Source organism: Peromyscus maniculatus, chromosome 15 (assembly GCF_049852395.1).
Source record: "Peromyscus maniculatus bairdii isolate BWxNUB_F1_BW_parent chromosome 15, HU_Pman_BW_mat_3.1, whole genome shotgun sequence".
Lineage (NCBI taxonomy): Eukaryota > Metazoa > Chordata > Mammalia > Rodentia > Cricetidae > Peromyscus > Peromyscus maniculatus.
In genome coordinates, this window is record NC_134866.1 from 54,866,695 (window position 1) to 54,889,455 (window position 22,761).

The following is a 22,761-nucleotide window of genomic DNA, read 5'->3' on the forward strand; positions in this document are numbered from 1 at the left end:
TTGTATGCCAGGGGCCCAATAAGTATTTAACGGATATACACACTTCAAAAGTATTTTAGTATTTTTCTCTCTTTAAATTCCCAAAACATATTATCTTCTTCACAAAAATTCCTACACAGTGCCCATTATTTCTGAATGTCAGGTTGTCTGTTGTGTGCTTCTTAGAACAAGTCTGATAAGCAGGGAGGATCATGTTACATCTGCACGTGTGCTCACCTTGCCATCCACCTTGTCTGATGCTGCAGCCACTGCCACACCAGCAACCACACCCCCTCCAGCAGCAGGAGCATCTTGTGATTTTGTCTGAGAGCAAAGATAAGAGTGACAGGACTAAGTAAGTACCTTTGACTATGACCAAGATCGTGAGTTTCAGCTGTCACCAAGCCCTGCCAGTTTGCTCTCATGGAATCACTGTCGAGAGAGTTTACTAGCTTCTTCTGCATGTGGTGCGATGTTGGGCACAACACAGGGCTAGGCTCAAGAGCCCGCAGAGTCCATTCAGGTTACACAGATGTGAAAACACCATTACACTTGGCCAAAGAGTCAATGTGCTGTGGTAAACTGGATCCCACAAAGGAGTTGTGGTTGCTCCTGTCAACTGATGTCATCAGCTGATGACATGTGAACCCAGTTCTCCAGATAGTCTGACTTTTAAGAAAGGCTGTAAAGTGGGATTTTATGTGAAATGTCCTGACATCTTTTACCAGAATCTAATTAAAAATAATTTTGAGACCGTTAAAAATAATTTTCAACATTTTTAACCAAACAAGGAGTTGTATTTAACTCCCAAGTTATGTATTTGTGAACTCTGATATAAAATGCATTGTAAAATGGGCCTAGCTTCTATCTTCAAATGTTCTGAATGAGAAACATCTCAAAGATATTTCTTCTTCTAAGAGCAAAGTGCCTTTAACTGTATAATTACAGAATAGATTTCTGAGTTTAGGTTTCATGAGTTCTTCTTCCAAAATATCCTAAAAATGCATCAGGACTTCTGTGTAAAAGCAGAGGGAGTCAGTCATGCTGCAGTCCCGGGTGCTTTGAAGGTTGAGGCAGGAAAATTATTTGAGCCCATGGATTCAAGCATAGATGGGGTAACACACACACACACACACACACACACACACACACACACACACACACACACACAGAGTGGAAGGGGAAAGGGAGAGGGTGAGAGACAGACAGACAGACAGAGAGATGGACACAGAAAGACACAGAGACACTCAAACACACAGAGAAACAGAAGAGACAGGGCAAATATGAACGAGAATGCAAGGCAATAGCAATAGTTCTCTGACCCAAGTTTAGAGAGGACTAGGAGGCAGCCTCATTTCAAACCTTTCTGTTTGGGAGACACAAGAGTCTGCTACATGAGCAGCATGAGAAGGCTGGACAGTACGTTTCCCTAAATCTATTTGCTGGCCTTACTCAGGCCCTCCATAGTTCCACATTCTTTCAATGCATCTTGCAAAACCAGTGCAGAAACAGTACCAAATCATTACAATACCAAACACATCCAGTGCAACCCCACAGATTCAACCTTGGGCCAATAGGAGCCATATCCTAATAGTACACTGATATTAGTTGCTTCATATTTATCAAGCTCACCTTTGGTTCTGCTGATTTTTCTGACACCGTCTTCTCATTTGATCTGGAAACTGCTTTTTCTTTATGAGCATGCTTACTTCCTGTATCTGATGCATGCTTGGGAAGGTTTGGGGGCTGAAAGCACACACATATATTATTAACATGATGGTGGTTTAAAACAGCTCAAATATTTTTCTTTATAGAATAAGGGCTGTATATAACAGTTGTGTTTTTTGCAGTTGTGAACTGCACAAATATCAATTAGTGTGAAATAAATGCCATTGTACTTTACATACAAAATCTGAAATATTGCAAATCCTCCCCAAACCATCATTAAGAATCACTGAACATGCCAGGCAATGATAACACACACCTTTAATCCCAGCACTTGAGAGGAAAGCAGACCTCTATGTGTAGCTAGAATTTTCCTGCCTTGCCCACAGTCAGGACAAATCTTTGTCACCCACCAGTCCCACAGCCTCTCAGACCCAACCGAGTAAACACAGAGACTTATATTGCTTACAAACTGTATGGTCGTGACAGGCTTCTTGCTAACTGTTCTTATAGCTTAAATTAATCCATTTTCATAAATCTATACCTTGCAACGTGGCTCGTGGCTTACTGGCGTCTTCACATGCTTCTTGTCATGGCAGAGGCTGGCAGTGACTCCTTCTGCCTTCCTGTTCTTTCTTTTCTCCTCTCTGTTAGTCCTGCCTATACTTCCTGCCTAGCCACTGGCCAATCAGTGTTTTATTTATTGACCAATCAGAGCAATTTGACATACAGACCATCCCACAGCATCTATGAGTTCAAGGCCAGCCTGGTTTATAGAGCTAGTTGCAGTAGAGTCAAGGCTACACAGAGAAAAAACATTACCTGGGGGTGGGGGGAATCAATGAACACTGCTATTACCACACGATGGCGCTGGGTCAGCTGAATAAACAAGTTAGTCTCACAACAGAAACTGCTACACAGGGTCAAGTCCTAGTAAAAAACGCTTACCTCTGAGCCTTCCTTTGCCTTTCTTTCTTGGGACTTTTTCTCATGAACCACAGATGGCTGTTAATTTCAAAGAAGTAAAAACTGAATTAATGTATTGGAATCTATTATTTTTATAATTATATTGGTCCACGAATACAATTCAAACTAAACCACTCTGTCCTCAGGAGAAGCTCCAGGCATACACAGTATCACCAGTGACCTGCCAACAGTCTCCATTGATGGTAATTATCAGAAAAAGGAAAACTGAGTCTTTCCTATAGAAAGATGTCACCAAAGACACACATTTCTCTAAACTATGGGCTGCTTTGCATATTCCTTAAAACAGATCAGTAGTTGTCAGACTATCTACAAAGGCATCAAAAGATTAAGGTGAGCATTAAGTTTGCTGAGCAGTGATGTGCTCTCTGCCCCCTAAGGAATTCATTTTGAAAATTCTCTGTCCACAGGAGATGAAATATGATCACATCCCCAAAAGTCCAATTCTCTAGACATTTGGTAGATAAACCACAAGCACTGAACTATGGAACAGAAGTCACCTAGTTGCTAAATTCTTCCCTCTAGAATCTACTATGCAAAGGCTGAAGGCAGGGCCCACTGACAGACAGTCCCTTTACAGAATCAGATAAGCCTTACCTTTCACCCCATGGCCCTATCTATGTGCCTCTGCTTCCATGTTCCACTCAGGTCTCTGCCCTACAGAAAACCCTGTGGTCTTATCTAAGTATTTGCTTACACAGTTGAAAGAGTGAAGTGCAGTACTGCACTGAAGACAAAGATGTGCTGCTGCTGGCACTCTGGAATCACCTTTCTATGGAGGCAGAATGACTTTCAGAATGGACAGCCAGGGAGGCAAGAATAGCTGTTCCCAGGGGAAAGGGCCTGAGTGACTCATAGCATCTTCACCATCCCAGAGAAGACTGTCAAGATTAATTCATTCTCTGTCATCCAAAGATCTCGGGCAGGTTCAGCACACTGCTCCTAGTGTTTCAAGGTACCTCTAACTTGCACTGTCCTTTGTCCTTTTAAAATATTAGTGTGTGCGTGCATGTGAGTGTACATGTGTATACATGCATATGTGCCTAGGTATGTTGTGTGTGTGTATGTGTGTATGAGTGTGTGAGTGCATATGTGTAAGCATGTGTATATGTGTATAGGTGTATGAATATGCATGTATATTTGTGTAAGTACATTTCCTGTGTGCACATGTATGCTTGTACACACATGTGTCATGGTAGAGTGGTAGAAGTTAAAAGGCAACTTTCAGGAATTGGTTTTCTCCTTCTGCTGTGGGTTCTGGGGGTTGAACTCAGGTGCTCAGGCTTACATAGCCAGCACCTTTATCTCCAAGGCCATCTCCTCTGCTTGACCTTTCCTCCTTTCTTTCTTTAAAAATATTCATTAAAATCTAGATTTGAATAAAATAACTTGTGAAATATTTTGTTTATAAAATATTATATATCTTTTTAACAATGTATGCATTTAATGTTGTAAATATTTTATATGCATTCTAAAAATTTATATTCAACAGAATAGTCAAAGTTATTTAAATTAGCTGACAAATCCCTTTACACATATAGGAAACTACTAATTAATTGTTACTAAAAAGTGTCAGAATAATTCACTCAAATTAATTCACTTAAATTATTTACCTTACTTGATTGCGACTTCTCAGACTCTGTTTTCACAGCCTAAATTTAAAAAAATAAAAAAATAAAAGTTAAAAATAACAATGGAGATACTTTACTAAAATTGTAATAAGTTTTCTTCAACTAAGTAATTTTGCTATTACTATCAATATAAAATTTATGACTTAAGTTGACCACTCAGTTCAGCTATTACTAGTCATAAGGCAAATAACACTTTATTTCTTATTGTGTGTATGAAGGATATACAAAGAGTTTTACTAATAACATTGTAGTAAACACGGAAGCAACATAAAACGTAAGTCTTCCTCCCTCAAATCCAAGGGTTGTCCTTCCAAGTTACTAATACCAAGTTAATAATTTTTTTTTTTTTATCGTTAAAATGCTTACCATAGATTGAGTTCAAAGTATTAAAGAGTAGGATGGTGGCAGCTTCGAGGCACAGAGAGCAGAGCAGTTATTTTTAATACCAGCATGTGCTTAATGGTTAAGCCTAGAGGAAGCCTGTGATGGAGTCATGCTGTTACAGATGACTGTGGACTGGAATTACAGTGTGTGCTGAGAGGATGAAGTGACTAGTAAACAGAACTGCCAGACACAAGTGAACCACATCACCTGTTTTCTGTGCCTTTTCTTGTCAGGCAGATGAGGTCCTTCCATTTGTTTGCAGACTGGAATGGCCTAACAGAAGAGCATATCCCCAAAAATGATTTCATGTTCATTCAAGAGCCTTTCTTCTAGCCTGACACATCTCCTCCACAAACACATATCTCACTCTTATGGGATTTAGGCACATAAACACCTGGTACCAAGCAAGTCTTTTAGGTTGTATATGTTTTTTCATGAGGATTTCATCTACAAAATTAATTTTTAAGGTTACATCCTTGTGTAAAAACTATTATACTTCTATCTGTATTTCCCATGTTTGACTATGACCAAAAAAAAAAAAAAGCCACAAGTGTCATTATCAGCTTTTTGAAATTCCATCCATAGTTTTAAAAACAAATTGGTAAATTATGTGTTATATTCCTGAGTGTAGAATTGTATTCTGAAGTTCGAAGCATGCTTCTAAAGGGCTTCTTGGTGCAATATTTTACAGACTTGGTGACCTGTCCGAATAAACAAAGAGAATAAACCTCCATAAATGCATACAACCAACACAGATGGAGGCAAGGTAGAAATCAGAACTTGATTCCTTTTTATAGACATTCCAAGGCAGTGACCACAAATCAGTCCCAATGTCTCCCATAGCCTTTTCCCTTTTGGCTGCTTGAAGATGTCCACAAAACTCCAACTTAAATTGTATTATTTGAAGAAGCTAAGTAAAATACTGTTTTAATTTATCATGTCTGATGCTTTGTTGGTGAAGGTACAGTCATCTTCATGAAATGCCTCCTAGTTATACAAGTATTCCTATTGTTTGGGGGGGGGGGAATCAAAGTTTATTATTAAATGTTTCTAAAGAAATTTGGGGTTCTTTCACACTGTGTCTTTGCTGATGAATTTTTGTTTACATTCCTCTGTGAATCTTAGTTTGCACAAATGTAATAAAGGCTAGCATTATCATAATTAAAATTTATTAAAAGCTTCAAATTCACAATTTGGTAATCAAGATATTGCTTGGGAAACCTTTAAACTACAATTAACACTGTGTATTCAGACTTAAGAAACTTCTAATATAATGTACATTTAAATCAATAATCACAACAATGATTTTTGGTAGTAATGGTGCCAAAGTTAATCCTAATGGGACAAGTAATACATTAGGGCCTACCCATCAGATCACAGTTACTAGGAATTTTCCTAAGTTCAACTAACCACTCAATTGTTAATGGGCCATGACTCACAGAGACAATATTAATATCATACCTCTTTTCAGTAAATAATTCAAGATCTAAAATATCAAATAAGTGCCCAAAAAGAGTGAGTGATGGAGCTGGAGTTGTGTATTTAGTCACAGGGCTTCATGGTCTCTCCACTGGCCAGCAGTTCATTCACAGTGGGCATTGGCTTGGGGACAGGCACTGTTCACCATTTGTTTCCTTATGCAGTCCTCTGAAATGGGTGCTATTATCCTTTTTCTTCACATTGTACAGATAAGGGAACTGAAGCAAAGAGGGACTGTGCAGTACCACACTGGTAAAGAAACAACATTCTCGGGCCAGGCGGTGGTGGCGCACGCCTTTAATCCCAGCACTCGGGAGGCAGAGGCAGGCGGATCTCTGTGAGTTCGAGGCCAGCCTGGGCTACCAAGTGAGTCCCAGGAAAGGCGCAAAGCTACGCAGAGAAACCCTGTCTCGAAAAACCAAAAAAAAAAAAAAAAAAAAAAAAAAAAGAAACAACATTCTCTGATGTGCTGTCTGGCTCCAATGTCCATGAAGCACAGATTGTCAGGAATTACATCAGGACTACAACTTGTCTGACCTTTCATCCTACTATCAATGGTACGACAACCAATCAACATTCCAGGGCAAGAAATACAGAACACAGCTCTAGACACACAATCTTCTTCATATATAGTCTGGCCTACTTGAAAAATGTAAACAAGACAAGGATTTGTAATTACTGTATCCCTGAATTAGCATATTTTCATTAAAAGCTTAAAGTATTTGCAGACATGAGCCTATAAAACTCAAGATCCAGACATCTCCAGGAAGAGGTTACTACAACCATCACTGCATAATCATGAGAAACAGCAGAAGCAATGAAGATTCGATGATTGAGAGCTGTGTGATTGAAATACACCAAGGAAAGAAAATAGAGAACAAAACTAGTTTAAATCAGTGAAAGGTAATACTTCATTACATGTGTCTCATTCTTTGTCCCAAGCCCTCTCGTCCTCTCCTATGTTCCTTCCTGTGGGATGACCCATCCCTAACAGGCTTGAGGGCTTGAGGGCTTGAGGGCCAGACAGCCCAAACAAGTAAAAAAGATACTTTCTGAGAGCCAGCCTGGGTCTGCCTGATGGTCTTAGCAACAACAGCTGAAACATGATCTGGAGATGACCTGGACCAATGAGAGACAGCCATGTCACACCAACAGATGCATATTCATCAGACCTCCCCTCAGGGTGGGGTGGAGGGTATATAAGGCTTGCTTTTTCCTGAATAAACTGAGCTTGTTGTTTGGACATTCTCCCGGAGTCTGTGTGGTTTGACTGTGCGCCTACTTGACCCCCGCACCTCAAGGGAACAACAGCAAGGACCCTATTACACCTTCCTTCTTCCAAGGTTTTGTTTGTTTTGACTGCCAAGAATTAGCATGATTGATGACTTGTGACGTTCAAGGATTGCTAATACATGCTCTGGAAACCATGGGACCTGGAAATAAGCACTAGCCCTCAGGCTGCAACATGTGATCACACCTGAGCAGCAGCTACATGAACCAAAACAATAGAAGCAGCTCATATATCTGTCTTTCCTAGCCACTGATGGCAAATCTAATGGTGTTTTATTTTGCATTTTGTTTTGTATATGCTTCTTCTTTAGTCTTTTAAGATTAAGATAGATTGAAGCAGCTAAGGACATCCCTCAAAAGTATAGTATGTAGTTGCTTGCATACATGAAGCTTCAAGGTTCAATCCCCAACACTACAAATATATGTATGCATATTTGTATAAATGACTTTTAAAAATAATTGAACAAATGATAACTAATTAGTTACTGATAGTATAGTTAATATTTTAATATGATTAAGAAATCAATATAAAATACTAAATAAATATCCATATCAAATACTAAATAAACAGCCAGGGAAATACAAAATTTAAAGCTAAACTTTATAAAACTTAGGTAAATGGACACTCTCAGATATTTGCACAGTTCTAATTCAAGATAAGGCAAGAGGATCCCTGGTAGTAACTTCTGCTGCCACATCCCCTGGAACAGGAGACTGCTGAGGCATCATAGTGACAGGGGACACAGACAGCAAACATAAGCTGGAAGCTGTAGATAGAGTGATCTGATAATAATGGAACTGGGAGTTCTTAATGCAGTCAAATATGGGAATACACAAACAAACAAGTTGAGAACACTTTGCAAATGCCTCCTTTTTAATTTCTACCATTAAATAGTTCTAAGAAACAGCTTGAGTCTAAGTAACTAAGGTGGAGACACTAATGTACCTTCAGTCATCTGTCAGAACTGGACTCACTCTTTGCAGCAACTATACTTCTTTAATTCTTCTGAAATTCCAAGGAATAAATATAAAAATAAATACCTAAGAGAGCTCTAAGGAGTTTGTCATAGAGACAATACTCTCCTGCATAACCCACATATCAGAAAGCATCTCAAACCATCAGTATCCTGTTCTTTTGCTTCTGTGGTCACTTAGTATAAGCTTTTTCTATTCTAAATGTCTACCAAAATATTACAACTGTTACCAAAAAGACAGAGTCCCTATTCATTCAGTTCCAGAGGAATATACTCAGAAAGATTATCTCCTTGCTCTTGAAAAATGTAATCAAAGGCAAAAAGTTCCAACAGTGACACTTTTGAAAGATTCTGAAACAATAGAAACCTCTTAGAGGAAAATTTGCACAAGATTCCAACTCAGGAAGAAGCTGCTGACTTCCAGATTGTGAGCTTCCTAAGCTAAGGAACCCATCTGTCAACAAGCATATTTTTCACAATCTACTTAAAGTGCATTTGTTCAGGCTTCCCCTTGAAGGTTCTTTACCTTAGCTTCTGTGGTACTCATACTGGGAAACTTGCTGGCTGCAGCAGATGAAGCTGGCACCTAGAAAGGAAACAAAGAGTCAGACTTGCCATAATCCCCACTGTACTGGCTGGTTTGTGTATCACCTTGACACAAGCTATCGAGTCACCAGAGAAAGGAGCCTCAGCTGAGGAAATGCCTCCTTAAGATCCAGCTGTAAGACATTTTCTCATTTAATGATCAATGGAGGAGGGCCCAGCCAATGGTTGTTGGTGCTATCTGTAGCCATAAGTTTTCTCAGGTCCTCTCAGGCCCAGTGGTCCTGCCTGGCCCTACAGTCCTGCAGTCACTTATAAAATAATCACTCAGATGAGCTGAACAAGCCATGGGACCAAGCCAGTAAGCAGCTGCTATCCATAGCCTCTGCATCAGTTCCTGCTTCTGGGATCCTACTCTGTTTGAGTTCCTGTTCTGACTTCCTTCAGTGATGAACAGCAATGCTGAAATGTAAGCCTAATAAACCTTTCCACCCCAACTTGCTTTTCGTCATAGTGTTTTGTCATATCAATAAAAACCCTAACAAAGACACCTACTTAAAATTATCCTCAGCTTTTCTTCACACTGCCCCTAACTTTCCACCTTGGTTTTGCCTAGTTTATTTTATCATGTTCACAACATGTACACAACTCCCAATATGTGTTGTCGGACATGGGATAAAAGTCTGTGACCAGATCAAATTGGCTCAGATTTAGAGTTTGTTATGTGCTACATATTAGGCAGTTACTGAGTTTCTGATCTTCAGTTTCCCACACACAACTTTTCTTCAGTAGATAACAATTACCTTGCAAGTTTATATACACAACTGTTTGGTAAACTTTGTTATAACTGTCAATACTATTTTTAAAAAGAATGTGCACTTTGATACTTGTTAGAACCCTTTATAAACTTTGTTTAAATCCTAGCTGGCTCTGTTATTTACTAGCACTGTGACTTTAAGCCTCAGTTTTTCAGATATGTAAAATGGGACATAGTGTCTATTTCACAGGTTTTATAAGTATTTGCAATAATTGTGTAAAATTTCTGCCACATTATAAATGTTAACAAAATTACTAGCACGTTATTCCTAACAGGACATAATTTGAATGTGAAGGAAGCCCCACGTATATTTGAATACTTGGTCCCCAACTAGTACTTTTTAGAGAGCTATGGAACTTTTAGAAATGGACTCTAGCTGGAGGAAGTGGGCCATTAGGATGGCATGGTTAGGGGATAGACTATATCTCCAAACCCACAAGCTAAAATAAACTCTGCTTTCTTTAGGTAAATTCTTTCAGATATTGTATCACAGCCATTAGTAACTTATCTATCTACCCATCTATCAACTCTATCTATCTATCTATCTATCTATCTATCTATCTATCTATCTATCTATCATAACAATAGAAGAAACAAGTATGTAACATGAATGGCAATTGTCCTTTTAATGCAATATAAGAAAAAGAAGATGGAAGACGGGTATAGAGAGAATGTATTGCTGTATATCTGTCTCATATAGAGCACAAGACTTAATAAATAGCCCTCCTTTGGAATGCATGGGGGAGGTGGAGTCCTACAAGTGAATAATCTAAGCAGTGGGTGACACCTGAGCATGTGGATGCATGTATGGTATTGAGTACTATTCCATTACTTAGCTTGTATCATTGTGATAATATTAAAATAGACATTTATCATGTTGGCAAATCCCAATGCAGGTTCACTTAAACCTTTTCACATTTGAATTCATTAGGATTTCCAGCTCAGGGATTCCATCTGGGAAAAAGCTGTCTACTTAACCAATCCACTGTCAGTAATTAGTTGTGACTATCAGGAAGATGGGAAAAGTCTATAATGTGGGCCTCACTCTGTCTCCAATACCTGGCCCAGAGCCACTTCAGAAGCTATATTAAGAGCAGCATAAGCTTGTCACTGCTCTTCTCCCACTCACATTCCCATTCAAGGGGATGGTAGTATGACTGTAAATACCTATTGCCCATGACCAAAATCACTTACCGACATGCATCAACTAACACTATAGTTGAACTATGGTAACTTACAGATAGAAGACCACAGTTTTAGCACACTGACTTTTTGAACAAAGTCATATGAACTTACTTATTTCGAAGCACTCATAGGTAGCAATCAGGTGTGCCTTTCAACAGCATGAGCACACACACACACACACACACACACACACACACACACACACACACACACACTGCAGGCACCAGAGTAACCGCTTTCACATTCCCTTTGGGATAAAAAAACATACAAAGATTTACCTTACAGCTAAATTAGTGGAGAAATATATGAATATCCATATTTTTTTGTTGAGAATAAAATTTGTTAGAGATTAAAGGGTTCATATGTAGGAAATTCCACCTCCACAATATGAAGGTAGAAATGTTCAAATTTCTAACCAAATTCAGTAAATCCCCATTCCTTCAGTTGTTTTCCTCATCCATGTCAAACCAGCAGCAGGAACAAATTCTGTACATGAAAGTGCTTTTCATGATTAAAGTCTTTAGGCAAAGATTTAAATTAAAATTTTATTTTAATTAATTTATTTATTTAAATGTTAATATTATTATTATTATTTATTTTATTTGTATGAGTATTTGCTTGTATGTAAGTATTTGCTATGTATGTACAAGCCTGGTGTCCAGTGGGAGTCAGAAGAGAATATCTTGTTCCCTGGTACTGGAATGATAGATAGTTGTGAACCACCATGGGTGTGCTTAGAATTGGACCAGGATACTCTGCAAGGGTACCAAGTACTCTTACCCATGGAACCATCTCTCCAGCCCATTAAATATTAATTTTTAAACATATAAATTTATTAAACTGTTTACAAAATCATATATCTTCAGGTTATTCCTGCCTAACTAATATTGCATTAAATAATCCCTGAAAGTGAGCCTCATGTCCAATAATGGAGACATTCAAAGGCCCACCAAGAATAATCAAACCTCTCCATATAGCAGCTACAAATAAGTATGGTCATAACAGGACGTTCGCTTAAGGCATTGGCTCTACCTGTCCTCAGCATGGAGTCCTCCATGGAAGTTTCACATTAAGACATGTCACGTTTTCCAAAACTGAAATACAAATGCTGATTCCCAGGGACTGGGGGTAAGGGGAAATTATGCTACCCCATTGACCTGCTGAACTCTGGGTTATTGCATCTTGTTCAGCTCTTATTCTAGAAGTGAAGGTAAAGAATGTTTAATGTTTATTATCTCATGTAAAGGACTGAATATGCTTTCATTTTGTACCACTTGAGTTGCCAAGCATGAATATAAATAACAAGTGAAAAGTTAACTCCTAGATCTTTAAAGGATGTGAAGCTTAGCAATGAATGACCTTGTTAAAGACTAACATGTAGACTTTAAACAGATGAGAAAATGGAATCTCATGTCCTGGAGTCACCACAGTTTACTAGTTCCTTCATTTTATGTGGAAAAAAATGTGTGTACCTCTGTAAAGTTCTAGGGATACTGTGGTGAGACAGATTGATATGCCTCTGAAAGGTAGAGCCTAGCCAGGGTTGGCAAGAGTTAAACAATCACTCCAGCAAATCAGTGTCTCATGAAAACTCCGACCATGAAACCAGAGCAGAGGACTGCTGAGACAGGTGATTCTGAAGGTATGACAGATTATATGGTGGCATAGGACAAGGAGGTACTACAAAGGCAAAAGGCCAGTGTGATGGTTTGATTAGGTATGGCCCCCACAGACTCATGTGTTTGAAGGCTTGGCCCACAGGGAGTAGTACTCTTAGGAATTGTGGCCTTTTTGGAGTAGGTGTGGTCTTGTTGGAGGAGGTGTGTCATTATGAGGCCTCATATATGGCCTCATATGCTCAAACTGCATACACAGTCACTTCTACTGCCTGGGATCAAGTTGTTCAACTCTCAGCTCCTTCTCCAGCACCATTTCTCTTTGCGCTCCACTGTGATAACAGACCAGCAAATTAAATGTTTTCCTTTACAAGAGTTGCTGTGGTCATGGTGTCTCTTCACAGCAATAGAAACTCAAACTAAGACACCCAGGGAGATGCATCCTTAAATAAGGCATGCATAGTTGTATATCTCAGCACCAATGCCAAGTCCACCTGTGTCCCTGTACTACAATGCTTAGCACCATTGGTCCACAGAATGTCAAGGGGCTGCCAGTTTTCAAGTATTCCCATACACTGAAATGCCTCCATGGAGCTAGCACTGGGTGTCAGACCAGAATGCAGCTGAAACAACACTTGCCCTTCCAGATATCCAAGGAAATTTCCTAGTACCCAGAGTAGTACTAATTCTTTATAATATGAGCTAAGGCAGAATCAGAGTAACAAGCATCAGAGAAATGCCCTGATATAAATAATGCACCATCCTCCCATTCAAGAGCCATTATTTAAAAACACTGCTCCAGGACTTGAGAATACACAGACAAAATCACGTCCTTGAGGAGTTGAGTCCAGTGAGGCAAAATAATCACCAAGGTTTGTCACATAACTTAGTTGATTTAGCAGAAGTGTTAAGAATTTTCTCATAGGATATGACAAATGTTTGATCTTTAAATAAAGTTCAGGTCGAACTCAAGCTTGTTATGAGGCTACATGAGAAAAGACTATTTGTAAAGGTAGAGTAGATTTTTGGCTCTGGGAACCCTTGAAAGTTCTGATAAATGGGAAAAGGTGGGAGAGTAGGGCATCTGATAAAGGGATAGACTTCTGTAATGATCTTTTATCCATTGTGTTGACGTTAACTCCAGTTTAAAAAAAAAAATATTTCCTCAGCTCTTTACTTCTCTGGCTACAGAACAGAGACCTAGCTTAATGTTTGTCTGCCAGAGGCACTTGGCTTCTTTTCAGGCATGTTCACGTCTTCCGTGATCCTCACTACTTCTGCAGCAGCCAGCCAGGCTCACTTCAATCTCTCCTCACCTCTACCTGCTGATTCAGTTGAGAAAAAACAGAGTGGAGCATCAGATGTACTAGATTTTCTTCTCCTAAATTAGACCTTGCTTCTTTTTCCAACTAGCAATACAGCCTTAACATTTCCCCACATGCAGCATTGATGGCCCTTCATATTCTTGGGCCTGCCTTTGTCGAAAGTGACCAAGACATCAGGCCCCATGCCTGAGCTCTTCTTTTCTACTTGATAATTCAACAGCAGCTTCATCATGAAACATTGGCCCTTTTCACTTATTGGCTGCTGTCAAACTGGGAATCTCAGGTTCTTTTCTCATTCTTCTGATCTGCTTCCTTCTGGAAGCTTCTTTCACCTACTCCATGATCCTTACTACTCACAATCCCATCAGTTACTATGACTTTTAAAATGATGCTTTCTTGGAATATTGAATTCTCTAGAATTTTAAGTATCTTCTATTGTGTGAGCAATTCACTTTATCTTATCAACAAGCCTGCTTTGTCACGAGACTACCTTAGAAAGAGGAAACTGAGAGAGACTCAGACTAAGATTCCTGCTTTGTCACTTATTTACCCAAATATTGAACTCTTTGGGGCTTCAATTTGACATCTGTAAAATGGGCATATCACCCGTTGGCTTTGGACTTGTAAGAAATTTATCCCATTCAGAATCACCTGTATTCAGGAGTGTTGGTTGTCAACCTCCTACCATTTCATTTTTTTTTTTTTTTATTTCTACTGCCGAACATACTCCTGGTCTAGTCACCCACACCAGGACTTAGATTATTCCAAGGTTCTTCTAATAGTTTCTGGGCTTTGTTCTCTCCCACCTGCATCCCTCCCTATTGCAATTTATCTCTCAATCGTTTTGATCTAACTAATGTCATCCTATTTCCATACTAAAAATATTAATAGTCTTCTAATATATGTTGGATATAGTTCAGTGCTTTCTGTCTTTTTCTTCATCATTTGATCTGTTTAGTCATTCATTCTCTTACTATGACTCCCTACCCTATGTTCCCTCCACCAGAATGGAGTCCTGATCATCTCATCAGAATCTTAGCAGATAGCCCTATGCTCTAATTCATAGTGGAATGGGGGAAATCTAGCTTTAAGACTGCTTGGTGGAATACAGCTGACAATTCAATGCATGCACAAACTCAAGCAAGTTATTTAGCTACTCCGTGACTCAGTTTCCTCAGAGGCAAAATGAGAATAGTTATAATTTTTATTAGTTAAAGCATTTTGAAAACTGTTTTAAGGGTAAGCTAAGGTATGTGAATGAATGATGACTGGTAAATAGCTACCGCTTTAAAATCACTACTTATTGTCAAAGTTTCACCATCATGCTCCTCCCATCTGCCACCTCTCAGTTCTTCACCATGCCATCCCTAATGCCTAGGAAATCTTTCATAATGGTTCAAGGTATAATCCATAAATTCTATACTTCTCACTTAAAGTGTAGTCATATATTCTACACTGGAGGCTGACCCAGCTCTTGTGATGAACTTGGGTCATGATTTATCAATGAAGCTATAGGCCTATCAAGAAACAAGGTATTCCCACTCTTTCCAGTGCCTATTATGGTGCTGAGTACAGGGTAGCAGAAAGGAGCTCAAAAATCATAGGTTGATTGAAATCTTGATTCCATTTTTAACTGCAAATAATAAACTATAGTTTTAATACATTTTTTTTTATTTTAGCCTACAACAATTATATAATATGTCATAAGATTTAAGTTTCAGTCTTGGTGGCTTCTTTGCCCCCTGTGCAGAATGTCAGTTAAGCCTAACCATCACCTGACTGTGGGACCAGGTACTCTATGGGGTTATTATAAGATCCATTTCTATACCCCAAAGCAAAGGGCAATTTGGACAAAACACAAAATACTAAACCCTATATAAATTTAATAAAAAGATGGACAAATCAACATTGATTTTTAACTTCTAAAATTAGCACTACTAGATGTACAAGAGAAAAGCAAGTCATTCATTTCTGATTCACAAACTAGGTTCTTGCTTAGTAACACGTTTCAACTAATATAAAAGAAATCAGCTGTAACCACAAGATCTCTGAAATAAAGAAGAATGTGCACTGCACAAGGCAGCAGCCAGGCCCATCCCAGGTGGTGTATACCCTGCCAGTTCCCAAAGCTGGCTTAACAGAAGTTGCTCATTGTGCATTTCTATGAGATCTGCACATCAATAAACACAAATTATTAGTATACAGTTCAAATGCAGCACTGTGTGAACTTTACTGCATGATCTCTAGAAAATTTACTTACAGACTAGAAGAGAAAAGTGGAAAAGATAACATATTCTGAACAATTCATCATTTACATGACTACTGTCACTATTTAGTTGTTGAACATCTTAGAAAATGGAGATCTAGACAAACAAGCCCCTGAGGCTCTTTGTACAGGACACCTTTAAGAAACACTTAGTAAATGCCTTATTCCCTAGCAAGCACCTTTTTAGGGAAAGCTACACTCTCTACAAACAGCAATACTGCACCCAGTGGATACAAGTTTACATGTTTCCTTAATAATGGGTTATTCACTTCAGGGAATGAATATATAGACATTCAGATTTGTTTCCTGTGTGCCATGCTGTCATACCATAGCATACCTTTGTGTACTGTTAACTATTAAATAATACAACTGTGCTTTAATAACTGAAATGTCTTGTGGGGTCATTTAAATGAACATAGAGGTTACCAGAATGATGCCTGTAGCTACAGTTTTCCTGCCTGGCCCACAGACAGGACAAATCTCTCTTACTCGCCAGTCCCACAGCCGCTCAGACCCAACCAAGTAAACACACAGAAATTTACATTGCTTATAAACTGTATGGCCTCAGCAAGCTTCTTGTTATCTAGTTCTTATATCTTTTTTTTTTTTTTTTTTTTTTTTTTTTTTTTGGTTTTTTGAGACAGGGTTTCTCTGTGTAGCTTTGCACCTTTCCTGGGACTCACTTGGTAGCCCAGGCTGCCTTCGAACTCACAGAGATCTGCCCGGCTCTGCCGCCCGAGTGCTGGGATAAAAGGCGTGTGCCAACACCGCCCGGCATAGTTCTTATATCTTAAATTAACCCATATCTATTAGTCTATAAGTTGCCACATGGCTCGTGGCTTACTGGTACCTTACATCTCACTTGTCATGGCAGCTGCTGACAGTGTCTCTCTAACTCAGCCTTCTTCTTCCCAGAATTATCTTCTCTGCTTGTCCCGCCTATACTTCCTGCCTGGCTACTGGCCAATCGGTGTTTTATTTATTAACCAATCAGAGCAACACAATTAACATACAGAACATCCCACAGCAGATGCCAACAGTAAAAGATTTCTAAACATGAAATGACAAAAAATTAATTCAAACACATAAGAATAATCGTGGGCTCTAGAGCATTAAGATGGAGGGTTTGGGACATATTGAGAGCTGTGCAGCCTGAAGGGCTCCAGGAAGGCCCACTGAAGATCTTTGGCAGGATCCTCCCAATTGGAGGTTGTTGGAGCTCTGCCTAAGTTTCAGGCCTTCTTAGAGTTAAAGATGTAATCTCTCAGCTCACTGCTCCTGCTGCCCTGCCTGCCACTTGCTGCCCTACCTCCAAGCCATAATGGACTCCTATTACTCTACAACCATAAGCACAAACAGACTTTATTCCATTAAAAAGAAGAGGAGGAGGAGAAGGAGGAGGAAACGAATATTAAGGAGAATTGTGAAGTCTCTATCCATGTCACATGATGGGACTTTACTGTGGCCTTGATTCTGAACACACAACACAGCCAATCTGCACTGTGCCTGAGATCACATCATTCAATGGCAATAAATGCTTCCAGAAGAACCTCAGCTGAGATTGTAGGCTACCATTATATTATGAATTAGAGGTTTTATTGTACATACAAAGTTTCCTGATTTTAAAGACACATAATGACTTAACTGTGGAAAACAAAGACTTAACATTTCCTTCTTTTCATTCCTCAACATGTAAGTATGGAATTAGTTTGAATTGTGTTGTGGCAAAATGTCTGGTTTTCAAAAACTGCTCTGTGAGTTGCTGCCTTGAATTTCACAAAAATGTAATTAAGTGAATTTTGGCTTGGGATTAGGACAGAGTTTTCAATAATTTTTTAAATAGTCCTACACACCTTCTGCCATTTTGTACTATGTATTTGTGTGAAATAGCACTCTCAGGTCTGAAAAGTATAAAATCAAAACACTGACCAACTACAGACTACACTGAAGATGTTGTATGTCCTTCAGTACCAAGTGTTCAATCAAGACTTAATTCTTAATGTAAAAATGAACAATCACATCCATTTTATCAGTCTGCAATTTGACTTTTGTCTTTAATAGTAAAATTATGAATATAGCAAATAATTATTTCAAAATAAAATTTCCTTGTGATTTATTATCAGTAAATATTCAAGTTGTATACCTATTCTATACACTTTGTATCCAGGGTTATATAAAATTTCTTGTGCTAAAAGGGGTTATGGTGGAAAAGGTTTAAGAACATATAGTGCTTAATATAATAAAATAGGAATCTGATGACATATAAGCAAATGGTCATTTATAAATGAAGGTGAGCTTTCTCAGGGAGAATACAACAGTGTGCTAGCAGGTTGTTTATACATCAGAGCATAGTAAATAACAAGGCTGATCATGGGGTCTGGAGAGATGGTTCAGTGGTTAAGAGCACTGGATGTTCTTCCAGAGGACCAGGGTTCAATTCCCAGCACCCACACGGCAGCTCACAACTGTCTGTAACTCCAGTTCTAGGAGATCTGACACCCTCACACCAATGCACATAAAATCAAGTTTAAAAAGTATTAAAAAAAAAAAAGACTTATTTGAAAAAAAAAACAAAAACAAGGTTGATCATGAAAATACCTAGTGTAGAATTAAACATCATAGGTGGTCAGCAGAGACAATCTGCACTTCTCAAGGATGGTTCCAAAGATGATTAGGAAAGGCTTGACAGAGGAAGAAGATAGTATTCACTGCATATTTAGTGCAATGTAACCAATAGGGAGGTGAGGAGCTACAAGAATCTTCCCCTTGTATGAACTGGGTCAAATGGTTTACATAGCTGATTTCTGGGTACCTCTACAAACACTTAGGAGGTAAACATCATTATAAGTAAATGAGCAAAATGAGGCTTGTAAGTGATGGACCCTTGGTTTGAACACAAACCTGATAACAAGGTCCATGAATATTTTGCTGTGACAAATTCCATTCCTTCACTTAAAAAACTAAAAATAGTTGGAGGTTGCAAAAACTACAGATGAATGCTTGAAATGAGTAAGCATTCCAGATGAGTGAAATAGCTTAGGCAAACTTGGATATGGAGAAATCCTGCAGCCACTCAGTGCAGAGTGTAGCAGATCTAGTACTCCAGAATGAAGCAATCTGAATCTCATCTTGGGGGAGGGGTGGACAATGACTGCTCAACTGAGAATGTCATACATTTATGAGGTATATTAAAGAGATGAATATATTTAAGATAAAAATAGAGTGTCAAAAGTCAAATTGCTCTTGGCAGTGGAGCATACATGAAACTTTGGCCTCTGATGTAATCAAAATAAACAGGCAAATGTTGCCTAGCAACTGGGACAATAGCCACTGCTGATGTATGATCTCAACACAAGCTAGGAAGATCAGAGAGTGGGTGACTATACTTATGTGTGTCTGATTATAAGTCCTATCACATCTATAAGCTTATGAAGGTCCACAGAAGTCATAAAGTAAAGCTTTTCTAGTAAGTCAAGCTGTTCCAGCATGGCAGGCAGCCCTGTTACCATTGCTTTAAGAAGTTTCATACTAATTTTGTTTATCTTTCTCAAAGAAGAAACTGTCTGTCTTTGCAATACTGGGATTATAGGTATGTATCACAATGTCTGTCTGGCTCTGAACTGTGTTCTTAACACGAATGTTAAGATGGCAGATATTGCCGGGCGGTGGTGGCGCACGCCTTTAATCCCAGCACTCGGGAGGCAGAGGCAGGCGGATCTCTGTGAGTTCGAGGCCAGCCTGGACTACCAAGTGAGTCCCAGGAAAGGCGCAAAGCTACACAGAGAAACCCTGTCTTGAAAAACCAAAAAAAAAAAAAAAAAAAAAAAAAAAAAGATGGCAGATATTATAGCAAGGATATCTTATTCAAGATGACTTTCAGAAGACCAAAAATAAAACGGGGAATGAAAAATAAGACGACACCTGGAAATTCACAATACACAATGACCACAAGTTAAGTCTTCATAAATACTGAAGAGTCATCGTGACAGTAGAGAGAAGAGTATGTGTGGGTCTTAACTCTGTATCCTTACTGCATGAACTGCTGTGTGACCTTCATCAAAGTCCTGAACTGTTCTGTGCCTACTTCATATAGCAGTGCCTCCCAGCTTATTACTAATTCACCCTCGCTTCAGGCAGAAATGCTTCAGTAGGATAGAGTATATTTTAAGGTATGATTGATTTGAAATTGAATTTAAAAATGTGGTCAATTGCCACACCAACTCTAGTGTCGTCCATGTGACATGAACAATTATGTCAATAATAGCAGACAGGAGATACGTGTCCCACAGGACTAAGCTCCCTGGAGGTCCCTGTCAGAGTGCCCGTGTTATGCCTCCTTCTCAGAGAAGATGTACTTCACAGATCATGAGCTCCCTGGGCTATGGGTTCTGTATAACTGCTTTTCGGATAATGTTCTAATTAATCTATGAAACACAGCCAAAATTAATGAATGCTTGAGTTGTGAACTATGGAGGAAAGGGGAAGCTGGACATGGATCTTAATCAGATATAACAAAATGAGCTATTTTTTTTAAAGACCCCAAGCCGCTAGATAAAAAAAAGTATAAAGGTTCAGGCACTTCTAGGGAATGAACACTCACCCACTAGGGATCCTTTAGGAATCCCAACTAAAGTGATTTATGGTATAAAATGTTAGCTCTTGGAAGCAGATGGTGGGCCCCTCTGTTAAGGAAGTTCAGCATGGAAAACTTAAGGACTACAACAGAGCCCCTTCCCCTTACAGGAGTACAAGTACAAGAGTCCATATTCCAACAGGTAAAAAGGTTTTATATTAAAAAGAGATATATGGTTAAAAAAAAACTAAACTAAAAAGGACTTAGAGAGGATCTACAGCATCCAAACTGGCTAAGTGGGTCATTAGAACCAAAAAAGTAAAAGTGCATAATAAACTAAGTACATAATAAAATAAGATGAAGGACACAGCTGCAACCGCAAAAAAGTCTACACAAGTCTAGGGACTAAGTTTAAAAAACACAGACTGCTCTTTGGGTCATAAAGTTCTTGTGGGTAAAGGGATATTTCTAGCACCAATTAATAATTGTGTGCTTGCTGTTTTTTTTTTAAAGATGATGTAATTAAATTATTGCCAAGCTCTTATTGTTCCTTGTATGACTTGATAGTTTTCTTTTCTGTATATAAACTACTGATTTGCAGAAATAAAATTACAGCAGATTCAAACCACTTCTGAGCATGTTGTCTGTCTGTCATTCGCTGAATCCTTGCCTTCCTGACTACCCAAGCCCTGGTTCTCCTACAGTCGTGATACCCCTGGTGGGACAGTCCGTGGCAGTCAATGACAGTTACCTTTGAATGTGAGCAAAAGTCTATAATTTCCTACATACTAAGGGAATTTTTGGTTATATACTACTATTAATTCTACAGTATAACAGTACTAATACTACTATTAATATATACTACTATTAAATAAAATATATTTTTTTATATTCAAAGATGGTGAACACTTCTTTCGTGCTGCCTATGTAAGGGATCTAAATAAGCCCAACTAAGCTAGTATCTTCTGTCTTAGGGTTAGTATTGTTGTGATGAAACACCATGACCAAAATCAACTTAGGGAGGAATGGGTTTATTTGTCTTAACATATACCAAGTCACAGTCCATTGAGGGAGGCCAAGCAGGAACTCCAACAGGGCAGGAACCTGGAAACAGGAACTGAAGTGGAGTCCATGGAGTGCTGCTTACTGGCTTGCTTCTCATTGCTTGCTCATCCTGTTTTCTTATAGAATACAGGACCACCAACGAGGTGTGGTATAACCCACAATGAGCTGAGCCCTCTCCCAAAAATAACTAATTTAAAAAAAACCCCACAGGCTTGCCAATCTTATGGGGGCATTTTCTCAATTAAGGTTCCCTCCTTTCAGATGACTTTAGCTTGTATCAAGTTGACACAAAACTAACCAGCAGATCTCTAATTCTAATCAGTAATTCTAATCAGACATAAACATAAAAAATCAGGCAATATTAATACAATGGGCACAACAATAAAAGTATATGATTGATTTCCATTGCTTACATGAATTCAGATACAAATTCTGCTTCATACAACATAAATAAACTAAGAATAGGACTGCATAAGATCAGTTACTAACAATAACCAGAATTAAATCAAATCTTCCTATCTGTGTGACACATGTTAAATTCTCTGGGGCTATGGTTTTTTATTTATAAATATGTCTTTATATAAATATGATATATTATATGAGAATACAATATATTAAAATGTCTTAATACATCTTCACCTTATGAATATACAAATACTGAGAAGAATAAATGAAATATTATGTGAATCCTTTAGACTAGTAGTTGTTGGAGACCACCTCTGAGCATACTGGAAGATGATTGGCTCACAGTGATGTCAGAAACAGACCTAATAGCTGGAACTGGGAACCCAGTATCTCAAGATGAAAGGAATCCTGGCTGCAGGCCTTGTACAGAGTTATTGGCATAAAGCTGGGAAATACAAAGAACAGACTATCCACTAGCACATATTAAGCAACACCACCCCAATAACCCCTGCCCTGGACAATGGCAATGCACATTTTCTCCGGATGGAACCATGAATTTAAAAACACACTTTGACAAAAA

The 22,761-nt window shown here is 38.7% G+C and overlaps 1 protein-coding gene across 20 annotated transcripts in view; it reads right to left on the reverse strand.

Annotated features, from left to right (window-relative positions):
* Cast (calpastatin) overlaps positions 1-22,761 on the reverse strand; it is a 109,863-nt gene that overhangs the window by 41,013 nt on the left and 46,089 nt on the right. For 13 of the 20 annotated variants that reach the window (XM_006979360.4, XM_076551972.1, XM_076551968.1 and 10 more), the window contains 5 exons: positions 8,913-8,972; positions 4,242-4,280; positions 2,593-2,649; positions 1,612-1,725; positions 217-303 (listed from right to left, as the gene is read on the reverse strand). In XM_006979360.4, the coding sequence (XP_006979422.1) occupies positions 217-303; positions 1,612-1,725; positions 2,593-2,649; positions 4,242-4,280; positions 8,913-8,972 (357 nt within the window). Of the gene's footprint in view, positions 1-216; positions 304-1,611; positions 1,726-2,592; positions 2,650-4,241; positions 4,281-4,850; positions 4,917-8,912; positions 8,973-22,761 lie in introns of all 20 variants that reach the window. The other 7 variants (XM_006979358.4, XM_042261798.2, XM_015998048.3 and 4 more) reach the window with 1 other exon arrangement.